This window comes from Dipodomys merriami, unplaced genomic scaffold (genome assembly GCF_024711535.1).
Source record: "Dipodomys merriami isolate MVZ:Mamm:240054 unplaced genomic scaffold, mDipMer1.0.p SCAF_14, whole genome shotgun sequence".
In the NCBI taxonomy this organism is placed as follows: Eukaryota; Metazoa; Chordata; class Mammalia; order Rodentia; family Heteromyidae; genus Dipodomys; species Dipodomys merriami.
In genome coordinates, this window is record NW_027202715.1 from 35909931 (window position 1) to 35925950 (window position 16020).

The 16020-nt window shown below is 41.0% G+C and overlaps 1 protein-coding gene across 3 annotated transcripts in view; it reads right to left on the bottom strand.

The window, feature by feature from the left end:
• Positions 1–16020, bottom strand: part of Ide (insulin degrading enzyme) — a 96598-nt gene that overhangs the window by 5554 nt on the left and 75024 nt on the right. For 2 of the 3 annotated variants that reach the window (XM_070021193.1, XM_070021191.1), the window contains exons 15-21: positions 15290–15434; positions 11849–11959; positions 11049–11169; positions 8371–8462; positions 6670–6781; positions 3523–3690; positions 1159–1431 (exon numbers count right to left, since the gene is read on the bottom strand). In XM_070021193.1, coding sequence (XP_069877294.1) covers positions 1159–1431; positions 3523–3690; positions 6670–6781; positions 8371–8462; positions 11049–11169; positions 11849–11959; positions 15290–15434 — 1022 coding nt within the window. Of the gene's footprint in view, positions 1–1158; positions 1432–3522; positions 3691–6669; positions 6782–8370; positions 8463–11048; positions 11170–11848; positions 11960–14699; positions 14845–15289; positions 15435–16020 lie in introns of all 3 variants that reach the window. The other variant, XM_070021192.1, reaches the window with a different exon arrangement.

Sequence of the window (16020 nt, forward strand, 5' to 3'; positions counted from 1 at the left end):
TCTATTTTCATTCATAGTGCATCCAATTGCAGAAAAATTACAGATAAAGGTGAGTGGCCAAGACCCTCAGCCAGCGCTGTTAGGATAAAAAATACCACCAAGGTGTTCTGACTTGTTGTGTGTCTTAGCACACTTTGTGGTTAACCCCTACTCTAGAGGAAAGGTGACAGTGGACTGATGAGACAGGAAGACAGGAAGCACAGTCCGACCATACCAGAAAGTACACATCTAACACACACCTCCGCAAAGTCCTGTGCCTCGACAGTAACAACTGTCTACAAGTTTTTCATTTTTCAGAATTATGAGGTAAATACTTATGTATGGTGCTCAGAAGTACTCAGGTAGAACCAACACAAATTCAGCTGGGCGCTGGTGGCTCTTGCCTGTAAACCTAGCTACTCAGGAGGCTGAGATCTGAGGATTGTGATTCAAAGCCTGCCCGAGGAAGGAAAGTCTGTGAGATTCTTATCCCCAAATGACTACAAAAAAAGTCAGAAGTGGAGCTGTGGCACAAGTGGCAGAGGTGCTAGCTACTAGAGAAACTAGAGATAAGTAGGGATAGTGGTAAAAAAAAAAAAAAAAAAGCTCAGGGACAGTGTCTCTAGGCAAAGTTTAAGCTTCAGGACTGGTACCAAAAAAAGAAAAAAAACAGATTCAATTTTTTTTTTTTTTTGGTTGATCCTGGGGCTTGAACTCAGGGCCTGGGTGCTGTCCCTGAGCCTCTTTGTGCTCAAGGCTATTGCTCTACCAAGTGAACCACAGCACTACTTCAAGCTTTAAAAAAATAGTTTATTGGAGATAAGAATGTCATAGGGACTTTTCTGCCTGGGCTGGCTTCAAACTGCGACCCTCAGATCTCAGCCTCCTGAGTAGCTAGGATTATAGGTGTAGCCATTGGCGCCTGACTTCAATTTGTTTTTAATACATTACTATCAGATATAGAGAAGATTTGGCTGACTCCAGTTTAGGAGAAAGAGAGGGGATAAAGTAGGAAATTCTAAATTATATTAATACTAGATCTTTAGTTATTTAAACAGCCCTCAGGCCTCATCAGTAACTGCAATACCACTTATAAAATGAATACCATTTTTCAGAATGGCTTCAATGTTTTCACATTTTCTATTTTGTCTCCGTGCTGGGGCTTGAATTTTACTTTACCTCTGTCAAAATTGTACTGCTGGGAGATGATTTCCCCCCAGTATTTAGCACACTCGGCAGACAGTTTCTTTGGTTTGTCTAGGCGACGAATTGCTAGTGCTTGAATGTGCTTTTGGAAGGCCTCTTCTGTCATGTCCTCGATGGATTTCTCCATGGTGATTAGGAAAGCTTCTACCCTGCTCTCCAGGTAGTGAGGTGGCTTTTCCGACTGGATAATGAATCTCAGGCCCTGGATGCCATTGGCTCGACGAGGCCCACTGAAGACAATGTAGCCTGGAATACAGACACCAGCCAGTCAGGACCTGGGCATTTGAGACGTCTAATCACTCACAACACCTAAAATCTACTTCAGGATTTTAGGTTATTTAACTCTAAAGAAATATGAACAATTCAGTCTCAGTTTCTAAAGATGGCGCAAGACTTCCCAAAGTATATCAAGAAATCTGAGCGCGCTATCCTTATTCAAACACATTCTCCACACTTCCTCACTCTGCTAATTCATCTTCAATCTAGGCTCAAATTATTCCCCTTCCTGTGAAGAGCTGTGCTCAACCCATCCCCTAACCATTGTCCTAGGTCCTGTGCTTGAACATGTAAGCTCCTCACATGAGCCTGGCTCATTTCTTAGATAATCCATTCCTGAACCAGCTCTGCTTGAACCAAGACTCTCCATGGATGAGGCTAACTGAAGACACTTGGCATCTGGTGAGCCAAGGTCCTTTTTCTTTGGGATGTCTCACGACATTTTATTTTACTCTTTTTAGTTCAAAGCTTCTAGCATGGGCAACTGTCATGGTGGTAGGGAGCCGGTAGGGTGAGGCTTGAGCTGGGAGTTGGAGGGATAGTGAAGGTCTCCCAGCTGATAAGTTGCAGATTGCAACATGACATGGGTGCAGTGTGTTCCAAGGCAAACAGCTCAGCCTTGCCTACCTTGGTGGCTCTGCCACCTTGAATTCCAGCATGAAGGCATGGGTGGAAAGTAGGAAGGCTATGGTTTGCACACAGGAGCACTTGTCCCAGAAGATGAATAATGAGCAAGCTAATAACCCTAATGCCCCAGACACTTCACAGTCTACCAAGATCTCACTGGCTGGCCATGCACTCAAAGGGCATTTGGCACTGGCTTCACTGCAGGCTCTTTAAAGGGAAGGACTATCGACAACTTACTAGTTTTGATGTTTACCACCTAGCATGGAGATTATTTTTAAAATGCCACATACAGAAGTGGTGCTATGGTTCAAAGTGGTAGAGCACTAGAGTGAGTGAAAAAGCTCAAGACAGTGCCCAGGCCCTGAGTTCAAGCCCCATAACCAACAAAAATAAATAAATAAAGGTAGTTTCTTTAAAAAAAAAAAAAAAAAAAAGAGGGGGCTGGGAATGTGGCCTAGTAGTGGAGTGCTTGGCTACCAAGCATGAAGCCCTGGGTTCAATTCCTCAGCACCACATAAACAGAAAAGGCCAGAAGTGTCTCAAATGGTAGAGTGCTAGCCTTGAGCAAATGAAGCTCAGGGACAGTGCCCAGACCCTGAGTTCATGCCCCAGTACTGGCACAAAAAAAAAAAGCCACATACGTAGAGACATCCTTTTTCACTGTCTCTTTCCTTGTCACTATGAGAGCTTCTCTGAACTTCTCATTGATTAAATCTGTTAAGATTTCCAAGACTTTTTGTTGTTGTTGTTGACTGTGGGGCTTGAACTCAGGGCCTGAGCCCTGTCCCTGAGCTCTTTTGCTCAAGGTTATAATGCTCTACCACTTTGAGCCACAGCTCCACTTCTGGTTCTCTAATGTTTAACTGGAGATAAGAGACTTATGGGGATTTTTTTTGCCTGGGCTGGCCTCAAACTACCATGCTCTGATCTCAGCCTCCTGAATAGCTAGGATTACAGGAACAAGCTAGCAGGGTCCAGCTATATTTTAAAGACTTTTAGCAGTGCCTTAAATTCTGAGAACACTTATTAGGTACCTTTTATATGCTCCAGGTTTACGACACAGCAACAGATGAGAGACAATACTCACTGCCAGGTTACTCAAAGTGCTGAATCTAAGTTCTTCTGGAGGCTTGATCACCAGCTTGCTACCTGTGAAGTCTGCCCTTAGCATTCTCTTCTCTATACCCCAAATGTCCTCTTTATGGACATGCACATAACATAATATTATCACCTAATTAAGAACTGCTTTAATGTCTGTAAGATATGGGTTGCTTATGTTTTAGAAGGGAATTCCTTACGAACAAGGTTGTCACAGCTTCTCCACAGCATGCTGATACTGTGACAGGTGATCTTACACATGGAAAGTGTTTTTTGAGGACCATGGGTGTTTACTAAGGTCTGTGGCATCCTGCCCCCTCCCCACTTCCTTCTTACCCAGCTGCTCCTTGGTGCGCAGGGTATTGAAGCAAGGTTCAGAGATAATCTGACAGAAGAGCTCCAGAAACATGTTCTCTGAGGTGCTCTGCATGTCTGTTTGATAGTAAATCTCAATGCCACAGTTATTGTGAACTTCATTCCGCTTCTGGTAAACAAACCACCCTCCTGAAAAATTCCAAAAAGAACAACAGGTTTAAAAATGTATTATTTAGAATTTAATAAAGTCAATGCTAGCCAGGCACGGGTGGCTCACACCTGTCATCACCCTAGCTACTCAAGAGGCTGAGATCTGAAGATTGCCGTTTGAAGCCAGCCTGGGTGGGAAAGTCCATGAAATTCTCATCTCCAATTAACCAACAAAAAGCCAGAAGTGAAGCTGTGGCTCAAGTGGTAGAGTTAGCCTTTAGAAAAAAAAGCTCAGGGACAGTACCCAGTCCTAGGGTTCAAGCCCCAAGAGCAGCTTTAAAAGAAAGAAAGAAAGAAAGAAAGAAAGAAAGAAAGAAAGAAAGAAAGAAAGAAAGAAAGAAAGAAAGAAAGAAAGAAAGAAAGAAAGAAAGAAAGAAAGAAAGAAAGGAAAGAAAAGGAAGGAAGGAAGGAAGGAAGGAAGGAAGGAAGGAAGGAAGGAAGGAAGGAAAAGAAAGAAAGAAAAGAAAAAGTCAATGTTATATTTGCCTGCTATTTATTTCTTTACTTTTGAGACAATATCTCATTGTAGCCCAAGCAGCACCCAAACTTACAATCATCCTGCCTCACCTTCCAGAGTTCTGGGATTAGGGATGTGCACCACCATATCAAGTTCATACTTCTTCCTCTTATATTTATTTAAATTATTAAGTTATTGAGTGTAAACAGGCAGTGCTAAGCTCCCTCTTAGAGGATGGAGGGAACATGGCCTCTCAGTTCTACCCTGTCTACTTCCAGCTTTTCTGTACACATCCCAAAGTGTGTCCTACTTCACAGCACATAATTTCTCTTTTCTATGAAAGGTAAGTGAAGAATTGTTTCAGGCATTCACACTTGATCAGTTGGCTAAATCAGAATGATTTCCAAATACCTGGCATTAAAAGATTATTACTATTATTAAGGTGAGGTACAGAGGAGTTACCGTTTCGTAAGAGAGATAATGAGCACATTTCTTTTTGGGTAATGTCACCCCTTCCTTCATTCTCTTCCCATTTCCCCCTCCCATCCTAACACTTAGCATTTCGAGAAAGGGATATAAACAACTATTTCTGAACTAGTGGCAATTTGAGAGGATACTTAGGAGGCTGAAAAGATAGAGTCCTAAGAAAGGAAAGGAAAGGGAGAAGTGGAGTGAAAAGAGATAGAAAGGTTAAATTTCTCTCTGAAACTTTGTTTCTCAATGGGTCTCACTTTGCCCAAAGACAAATGCAGGGTTTTATTTGTTTTTTTGTTTTGTTGGGGTTTGAAATCAGAGCCTCATGCTTGCTAGGCTGGTATTCTACCACTTGAAAAATGCTGGTTATTTTGTAGATGGGAGTCTTTTGGGCTTTTCTGCCTAAACTGCCCTCAAACCTCCAGATTTTAGCCTCTTCAGTAGCTAGCATTATAGGTGTAAGCAACTGGCACTTGGTTACAAATATAGCATTAAACAGTTTTGAGCAACATTAAAACAATATTTATTGAGTTTTGTATCAAAAGAAATCACTGTTAAGCTGGGCTCTGGTGGCTCACACCTCTAATCCTAGCTGCTCAGGAGGCTGAGATCTGAGCATCATGGTTCAAAGCCAGTGTGGGTAGGAAAGTCTATGAGACTCTTATTAACCACCAGAAAACCGGAAGTGGTGCTGTGACTCAAGTGGTGGAGCGCTCACCTTGAGCTGAAGCGCTCAGGACAGTGCCCAGGCTCAGAGTTCAAGCCCCACAACCGACAGAAAAAGAAAAAAGAAAAAAAAAGAAATCACTTTTAATATAAAGTAATCCAGTATTACAAACCCCAGTACATGAATAAAATTAACTTTTATGTTAATTCCCTTTAAAAGCATCTAACAAAGACATGCTGTTAGCCACATTGGTAACAATCCCCAAACTATTTCTGCTGAAGATTCTTATGGGCTTCTAGTGAAATGTTATAATTCAGATTCCATTTTTTTTTTTTTGGTAGGTTGTGGGAGCTGAACTCTGGGCCTGGGTGCTGTTCCTCAGCTCTTCAGCTCAAAGCTAGCACCCTACCACTTGAGCCACAGTGCCACTTCTGGCTTTTTTCTGCTTATGTGGTGCTGAGGAATCGAACCCTGGGCCTCGTGCATGCGAGGCAAACACTCTACCACTGAGCAAACTTCCCAGCCCCATCAGATTTCCATTTTTTAATATAAATTTTATTTCATGTCTTACAGCCAATATCTCTTTACCTTTGAGATACTTCACTTCCTAACTCCTCTACACTAGGTACCAGTCAATTTTAGTATTCTCTTCAAAATAATTGTCTACCTCCAAATTCTCCTTTGTGTGAATGTGTGTGTATGTGTACCAGTACTGGGGTTTGAATGAACTCAGGGCCTGGACGCTGTCTCTGAGCTTTTCTGCTCAAAGCTAGCATTCTACCACATGAGCCACAGCTCCATTTCTGGCTTTTTGGTGGTTACTCAGAGATAAGAATCTCACTGATGGGGCTGGGAAGGTGGCTCAGTGGTAGAGCGCTTGCCTTGCATGCCTGAGGCCCTGGATTCGATTCCTCAGCACCACATAAGCAAAAAGAAAAAAGCCGGAAGTGGCGCTGGCTCAAGTGGTAGAGAACTAGCCTTGTGCTGAAGAGCTGAGGGACAGCACCCAGGCTCAGAGTTCAGGCCCCACAACCGGACCCAAAAAAAAAAAAAAAAAAGACTCTCACTGAGTTTCCAGCCAGCCCAGGATGGCTTTGAACTGAAATCCTCAAATCCTCAGTAACTGGGGTTATAGGCATGAACAACTGGCTCCCAACTCCAAATTCACCTTTTTGGCTCTCATGCCAGAGAATTTTCTGATAGAATTATCTATCTCTAATTATACTCCTATAAATAATTGAGACTTCCCAGTGGATCTCTGCCACAAAACCATGTTATGTCTAAGTGAATTCAACTCAGCTGTAATCATCCATATTATGACATAAAAATAATCTATTCCAAGTTCTAACATTCAACTTACTGTCAGGGAGCTGAACTTCTCTGTATCGAACCAGTTGACTTGGAAGTAGAGGCTTGGTATGGGCATATTCAATAAGGGTATCTTCAACCATCTGCATGATCCCTAATGCAGCCTGGGGTAAATGACATGTTATAGCTCATTACAAAAGACAAACATACCTTGTCTGTGAAAATAAAAACAGTAGATTAGATAGTAATTGCAAAATAAAAATGAAACATGAAGCCAGGCACCGGTGGCTCACGCCTGTAATCCTAGCTATTCAGGAGGCTGAGATCTGAGGATCACAGTTCAAAGCCAGCCCGGGAAGGAAAGTCTACAAAACTCTTATCTCCAATTAACCACCAGAAAACCAGAAGTGGTGCTGTGGCTCAAGTGGAAGAGTGCTAGCCTTGAGCTGAAGCGCTGAGGGACAGCACCCAGGCCCAGAGTTTAAGCCCCATGACTGATTTAAAAAAAAAAAAAAAAGAAAGAAACATGATTCTGAAATAAAGTAGCTTAGTTGACCATAAAAATGGATCTTGGCCGGGCGCCGGTGGCTCATGCCTGTAATCCTAGCTACTCAGGAGGCTGAGATCTGAGGATAGTGATTCAAAGCCAGCCCGGGCAGGAAAGTTCGTGAGACTCCAATAAACTGCAAGAAAACCGGAAGTGGTGCTGTGGCTCAAGCGGTACAGTGCTTGCCTTGAGCTGAAGAGCACAAGGACAGTGCCCAGGCCAGAGTTCAAGCCCCACGACTGACAAAAAAAAAAAAAAAAAGGATTTTAAGACTCTAAATTTATTTAATCCTGCCAGGTGCTGGTGGCTTATGCCTGTAATCCATGCTACTCAGGAGGCTGAGATCTGAGGATCGTGGTTCAAAGCCAGCCTGGGCAGGAGAGACTGTGAGACTCCTATCTCCAATAACCACCAGAAAAACCGGAAGTGGCGCTGTAGCTCAAGTGGTAGAGCGCTAGCCTTGAGCTGAAGAGCTGAGGGACAGCCCCCAGGCCCAGAGTTCAAGCCCCATGGCTGACCAAAAAAAAAAAAAATTATTTAATCCTATTCAAATTGACAAAAATTGAATGTGTAAGTCAATATGGTAGTAATAAAGACAGGTCTGAGAGCAGTCCACTTGATGTTAATATGGACCACTGCCAAAGCTGGAAGGATTCTGGTAATGGCAAGCTGATCCCTTAACCATGGACACCTGGGGTCACATCAAAGCATCCTGTTCTTAGCATATTGTTTTGGAGGCAATATAGCACAGTCGTAGAGCGGGAGAGCTCCTGAGACAGCCATAGAAATTACGTTGTGCTTTCCTGTGCTATGCCCTTGCCATTAATCCCGCTAACCCATGATGCAGGCAGATTTACACTCTAAATTTATAGATAAGGAAATGGAACAGTTAAGACATTTTCCTAAGATTACAGAGCCAGTAAACGGCAGGTCAGGATCTGAATGCAGGCTGGCTAATCTTGCATTATGTGACCCTGTACAGAGTAGGGATAAATATTTCTATTTCCCCTATGACTGCATGAGTCCAACTAGTGGAAGCAGCCATGAAAGTAGGTCCTCAGTGAACCACATCATTCCATTGCCCCGTGCCCTCTCTCACCTTCTTCCAGAGAGTAGAGAAGGTTGTGAGAACTCACTGTGCTGGTTAACAGACTAGAGTTAAAAATCACTTACAGTTTTTACAAGCTAAAAACCTTTATCCCTCACCTGCTTTGTTATGTTTCCATGGAGAAGAGCTTCAATGTGGAGCCGTGACAACAGCTGAGGTATGAAGGCCTTAAGGCGAGGGAGAGTGACATCTGTAAAGGAATAAGAAATAATAAGTGGGGGGGGGGGGGAGGGGAAGAGGATGGGAAGGGATGGGAAGAGGAAACAAAGAGGAGGCAACAATGCTTGATAAGAAATGTACTCGTTATCTTGCCCATGTAATTGTGCTCTATATAGATTTTTGTTTTGTTTTGTTTTTTTGTCGGTCGTGGGGCTTGAACTCTGGGCCTGGGTGTTGTCCCACAGCTCTTCAACTCAAGGAGAGCGCTCTACCACTTCCTTGCCCATGTAATTGTAACTCCTCTGTACAGTATTTTCACAATAAAAAAAAAAAGAAAGAAAGAAAAAATAAGTGCGATTACAAACTTAAAAAACAAAGACTTTTGGTTTTGGAGGTGGTACTGGGGTTTGAACACAGACCTTGAGCTTGCTAGGCAAGTGTTCTACCACTTGAACTATATCCCTAGCCTAAAAATTTCATATCTGAGATAATGTGATTTAGAGTTCCTCTAGTATTTAGGGAACTTCACCCTCTACTTATTCATTTCATAACTTAAAAAAAGCTGAGAAATCCAGACTTAAAAACTAAACGCCGACGGGCTGGGAAGGTGGCTCAGTGGTAGAGCGCTTGCCTTGCATGCCTGAGGCCCTGGGTTCCATTCCTTAGCACCACATAAGCAAAAAGAAAAAAGCCGAAGTGGCGCTGTGGCTCCAGTGGTAGAGCGCTAGCCTTGAGCTGAAGAGCTGAGGGACAGCGCCCAGGCCCAGAGTTCAGGCTCCACAACAGGACAAAAATAAATAAATAAATGCCGAGATATACTACGTATACATACACATATATATGTACCATGTAGACATATATAGTAGGTACAGTAAATGTACGTGTACGTGTGTGTGTGTGTACACATTCTCTGTGAACCTTGATCATCAGATCTCAGCCTCATGAGTAGCTAAGAGTACAAGTATGAACCACCAGTATCTGGCTATTTTGCTTTCTTTTTGTGTGTATATGTGTGTGTCAGAACTGGGGCTTGAACCCAGGACCTGGGCACTGTCCCTGAGCTTTGTTGCTTAAGCCTAGTGCTCTACACTAGAGCCACTGTTCCACTTTTGGCTTTTTGGTGGCTAATAGGAGATAAGAGTCTCACAGACTTTTTTGCTCAGGCTGGTTTTGACCCATGAACCTCAGATCGTAGCCTCCTGTGTGAGTAACCAGCACCTGGCTATTTTTCTTTCTGAGATGGAGTTCTGGCCTCCAACTCATGATCCTTTTGCCTCAGCCTCATGTTAAAATTATAAACATGAGCCACCATGCACAGCTTGGGAATATTTGTCAATTATGTTTTTAAGGTAAACATTTTTGCTATTAATAGCACATGATCATTTTTCAAAGGAAAGTATATTAACTGTCCAAATTTTTAAAATGCTACTGAGTTTTATAATTTCTTATTCAATGCCTGAGACAACCAATAAAATAATGGCTTTCAGTACTTTACTTTTGCTTGTCATTGAAGACAAGTCTAAATACTTCTGTTTGTAAAACTTTCAAACTCAACCCATTTTTCTTTGTCTGAAAACTTCAATATTAACAAGGTAATGGTAGGGTCAGAGTATTTGGTCAACTGCCGAAACCTATGAACAGTAATCACTGACTATATACACCAAGCTCTACTGTCTAAATGTCAAAGCTATGTCAAAGGTCATTTCTCCTATGGCTGGTGCTCTACTCTCTGAGCTCCACTCCAGCCAGCTTTTTGGCTGGCTAATTGGAGACAGAAATCTCAGAGACTTTCTGTCCTGGTTGATTTTGGACTGTGACTTTCAGATCTTAGCCTCCTGAATAGCTAGGATTACAGGAACAAGGCTCTAGTGCAGTTGAAAGTCCTAAATCTTTTGTGAGCAGTGATTATATCCTCCTTTGATCCCTTTTGTTTGGGCTCTTGTACAATATGCTCTTAGTATGTGTCTACTGCCTATTACCCAGCCTTTTAATTATTATTATTATTGTTATTATTATTATTTTGGTGATTAATTGGAGATAATTTTGAGGACTTTTCTGCTGGACTGGCTTTGAACCATAATCCTTAGACTCTGAAAAGTTATGATTACAGGCATGAGCTACTGGTGCCTTTGTTTTTTTTGTTTTGTTTTTTTTTTTTTTTTTGAGACAAAAAAAGTCACACAAACTGGCCTTAAATTCACACCTGTGGGGGCTGGGAAGGTGGCTCAGTGGTAGAGTTCTTGACTTGCATGCATGAGGCCCTGGGTTCGATTCCTCAGCACCACATAGGCAAAAATAAAAAAGCCAGAAGTGGCGCTGTGGCTCAAGTGGTAGAGCGCTAGCCTTGAGCTGAAGAGCTGAGGGACAGCGCCCAGGCCCAGAGTTCAGGCCCCATGACCAGATCCCCCCCCCCCAAAAAAATCAAACCTGTGTACTGGAATTACAGGTATGAGCCACAGTATTCAGCCATATAGTTTAATAAACTATGTTATTCAAAAGTATAAATGCTCCAGTAGTGCAAAAAGAAAAATAAAACATATAAACAGTCCATACTACTTAAAACTAGAAAGATGTTAGGACAAACATGAAGGTGATACGAGGTTTGCGGAAGTCTCACCATCTAGGGCTTCTCTTAACTCATCCTTAGTCCAGGCCACTTCAGTCATCAGCAGGCGGAGGTAGTACATGGCATGCTGGTGCGGCTGCTCAGCCCGGAAATTGTTAAGAGACCGCATATACTAGTGAAGGAAGATATGGGCTCATTAGTTGCACAAATTTTTTTAAAGTCATCTTCAAAAAACCCCGTTATAAACAAACTTCATTTCTATATGTTACTGGGATACTGGGATGCAGGATTATTTATTTATTCACCTCTTGAAATTCATAATTAAGAATGGGACCAATTCCTTGCTAATCCTTAAACTAAATGACATGCTTTTTTACTGTCCAGGCTGGTGTCTGATATGCACATGCTTTCACTATGCACATCTTTCATCCCTTAGAAAGTTATCCCCAGTTTTCAGGGTCTCTATCTTCTAGCTTCCTTAGATACTACACACAGGGAGAAACATGGATAGGTATATACCTGATCCTCAATTAAAAACACATGGTGGACATAGTCTCTTAAAGCATCCATTCCATACTTCCAGAGCTGGACAAAATGTGACATGAACTTCAAAAGTGTGCTTCCATTTGAGAGTAAGCTCCGCACTGTCCTGGCTCATAAGCCCACAGAGAAAGCAGGTGCAGAGGGTTGTGGGACTTTCTATGAGTAGCGGCTAGGATTTAGCCAAGATTAGATGAGATGAACAAAACACCAACAAGTGTTGTGCTCCCTCCCCATCATAAGAAGTTTTCAGGATATGACAATATTACTTTTGGAATAAAAATCATCATAAAATGAGTTATAAAACTTACCGCCTCTTTAATAATTTCAAATCTTTTTTTATCAATCTCAAAGGTAGCCATTTTTTCAGTAATCTTCTTGAGCAAAATTGGCTGCTTGTCATTGTAGCCTTTCACGGAGAGCTACAGGAAGAGTTCAGGTTATTAAAAGTCTAAAAATATTATGCAGGACTTTAGACATATACACACAGTGAGAACAAAAGAGGAGACTCTTAGGAGAGGAACACAAAGGTGAAATGCTTATGTACATCTGATCATACAAAATAATATTTATTGAAATGAACTCCAGGAAATCGAGGTTTTTTTCTTTGTTGCTGTTTTTCTTTCCTTTTCATTTTGTCTTGTTTGTTCCTTTATCTGTCTTTGGGAGGGTAAGGGGAGGCACAGAAATGCAGGGATAAAGGACGAACAAATGCAGCACTGGTACTCACGAGACAGTATATTGAAAATGAACTATACAACTTGTGGGTGGGGGCAGGTAAGAGAAACTGTGAGATAATGAAGGGGTGACATTGTCCAAAAAGAATGTACTCTTTACCTGACTTATGTAGCTGTAACCCCTTTGTGTATCACCTTTGTAATAACAATAAAAAAATTCAAAAAAAGACTAAAAATACCCAATACCTTTCATCTTAAAGTTTGATTTTTACAACATTCAGAAAGTCTCAAAGCCAGATATATTAAAATGACAAAATAGCAAGAAATTCAATGAATTTAACTTCCATAAATAGCTTAACATAAAGGACATTTATCACACAATTTAGATTAAGTGATACTCAAAGCATAATTGTGCTTTTCCTAAACAAAGTCAATAGCAAGTAAACTCACCTGGGACAGACTATGGTGACACATACTACATGTCAAACTTCACTACAGAATGTGCTTAAGTTTTATCTTGATGCCAGGCATTGAACCTAGGGCCTCAAGCCTGATAAGCATGTGTCCTACCATTGAGCAACATGTCTAGCCCTAAGTTTTATCTTAAAAATAAATCACAGGGGAATGACACCTGTTAGATAAGGCCCCAGACTATATTTAAAAACTTAAGGGGCTGGGAAGGTAGCTCAGTGGTAGAGTGCTTGCCTCATAAGCAGGAGGCCCTGGGTTTAATTCCTCAGCACCACATAAACAGAAAAGGCCAGAAGTGGGTGCTGTGGCTCAAGTAGTAGAGCATTAGCCTTGAGTTAAAGAGCTGAGGGACAACTGAAGAGCTGAGGCTGAGATCTGAGGATTGTGGTTCAAAGCCAGCTCAGACAGGAAAGTTCTTGAGACTCTTATCTTTAATGAACCACTAGAAAACCGGAATTGGCACTATGGCTCAAGTGGTAGAGTGCTTGCCTTGAGCTGAAGAGCTCAGGGACAGCACCTAGGCCTAGAGTTCAAGCCCCATGGCTGACAAAAAAAAAAAAAAGAAAAAAGTTCAGCAACAAAATGAGTTCAAGCCCCAGGACCAGCACATACACACATAAAATCATCTTGGGAAAAACTAGGCAGCCTCAATTTATACTGCATAGCATTGTGCTACTCTCATTCAGTGTTACCCTAAAAGCACCCATGATTCTAACCACCTGCGTACTGATTAGTTTTTCAGCATCTACTGATGCTCTAAAAGCCAATGGCAAAACAAACGTATAGGGAGGACACACTCCAGGTCTCAGCATTTTGCCTTGGGACAATTTACTTAAATAATCTCTGAAGCCAAATCTCAAAGGTAGCCTGAAACTCAGGGAATAGGGAATTGCTGCTATTGTATTCTCACGGAGTGGCACCCACAACACTACAACTGAATACTCTGAAAGTCTCTATCATGTGAAGGATGGCAAGTGAGAACTTCAGCAGGAGAGAAGGTACTCGGCTACCGAAGGCATGTCAGGTTCCATATACACTAGAGAGACCAACAGGAAGCCCCTTTACCATAAATAAAAATTATTTATCTTAATGGTATTATGCTGTTAAAAATACAGCAGGGGAGGGAAAGCTGGAGAAAATGAGGGAGGGGGTAACACTGAAATGTACTCGCTACCTTATACAACCTCAACTCCTCTGTACATCACCTTTATAGAAACTGAAAGAAAAAAATCAATAGCAAAAACAGAAAACTGATTATTAATTTTCTATTTGAAGTTAATTTTGATCCTCTGAGTTTCAAGCCTATAGCTGCAGAATAACTACTCAAAAACAAAAGTTACTAGAAAATTTGTTTTGATAAAATCCACTGCAAAATAAAGAACTCTCAAAATATTCTGTAAGACTTTTATTTTAAAAAAAGATATTCAGAAATTCTCCCATTTTAGTTTTTATTAAGACATATGTTTTTAATAAAAGTGAAAATGAATGTGTGCCATAGAAGGGATGTTAATTTGAAACAGAGCTAATCAAGGCTGGAAATGTGTCATAAACACTTAAGAGTTATAACACATGTAAAATACTTAATGATGCATGCAACAAAATTAACTGTCAGATGTATGTGAACACAGGAACTTTCTCTACTGTCCATAGAAATAAAGGAAGCTTGTAGATTAGTAAGGTTCAAGCACTACAGTAATACCTATGGATCTTTTTTACTTACTAATGAAAATATATTCAAATACATGGAAAGAAAATCATGCTTTTAGGATTAGTATGTTACACATCTCAAGCAGAACATGCAAAAAATGTAGCACACATACATGTTCACAAGATGCGTGAAGTTTTACCAATCATTTATTAGTGGAACTAATACTAATTTGAGTTCTTCAAAAAGGTGCAAGGAGGAAAAACCATCAACCTTCTTGTTTAAGAATGCAGAAGTTAATAGTTTTCCCAAGCTCAATGGAAAGCTTAAATGATGTGGTGCCTTTTCTTTGGTTTCCATTTTACTTACAAGTATTGCATTCATTCCTGATGCAATGCCATAGCTCAAACCTGACAGGCGTGCTGCATATGTATACTCTTTTAAATCATCCTTCAATAACCTGATAAACAGGTATGTCATGTTGCAATGGAGAGGATCAGCATAAATGTAGCGACTAACAAAAAAGAAAAACAAAAGAAATGCTTTGATACCTCAGGCAGTGGCATGGTAATGAAGAAACATGACTGAAGAGTATGGATATGCAGCCTCATGATCTGGATTTCTAGGGAAACAGTATAGGTCAGCTTATGTTGTACAAAGAAGACTCCATTTTGGTTAGCTGAAGATCAAGACTTCAGAATCATAATGGGGTCCAACTTTGTTTGAGGAGAAAAATATGACAATCTGATGAAAGATGTTAAAAAAAAAACGAGGAAAATCTGCATAATATGAATGTATGTGGCAGAAAACTTAAAGCTAACTTAAAAATTAAATAAAAATATGATTAGCCATGAAGATTTTTTTTAAAAAGAAAAAGTATTACCCTCAATTAAAAATGCTTCCATCAAATCAATATAAAAATGTTGATGAGTGGAAGGCTCCAAGACGTGGGTACTTACATACATCCCATAGATGGTATTTTGGAGGTCATAGCTCAAGTCTGCTAGCTCTGCTGCATATGCATACTCGTTGAGTGAGTCTTTGAGAAGCTCAAGGTATAAATAGGCCATGTTACAGTGCAAGGGGTCCACATAAGCAAATGGGCTGGAAGAAAATATTGACAGTAAAATAGCTGATTTATTATTTCCCATTGTAATGTGGCCTTTTGAGATGGGTCAAGAAATAGAGTATTGGTGTTAGAAGAGTTTCCTGAGGACATGGTTGAATTCTTCAGTCTGTTTCTTCTTCTCATCGGAAAACAGTAAGCCTGGAAAAGAGGTCTGGAATGGGCTGTGTGCGAGCGCACTGCTGGCAACAAAGAGGGAAAAAGAGCGGTTTATCACAGATGGTGAGGCAGAATTGGCAAGCCAGAAATGCAACACAGCAAGAGAAGCAAGAGCAAGGTCATGTGCTGGTCCCTAGGCTGACAGGAGGAGCACTTCTGATATACTACATACACAGTATTTGTACATTCTTTCTCTCACACACACACACTCTCTCTCTCTCAGTAAGTTACTCCTGGTGGATAGGAATGCAAGAAATTTGTCTGCTATAATTATATTACCTTAAAAGAAAAAAACTGAAAATACTAATTTATTCCTAAGGTTGCCTCCAAACCAATAAAACCAAAGTGGTCAGTAAAACGGTTGACAGATTCTATTGTATAGTCACAGCTAGAGTTAGGGGGAAA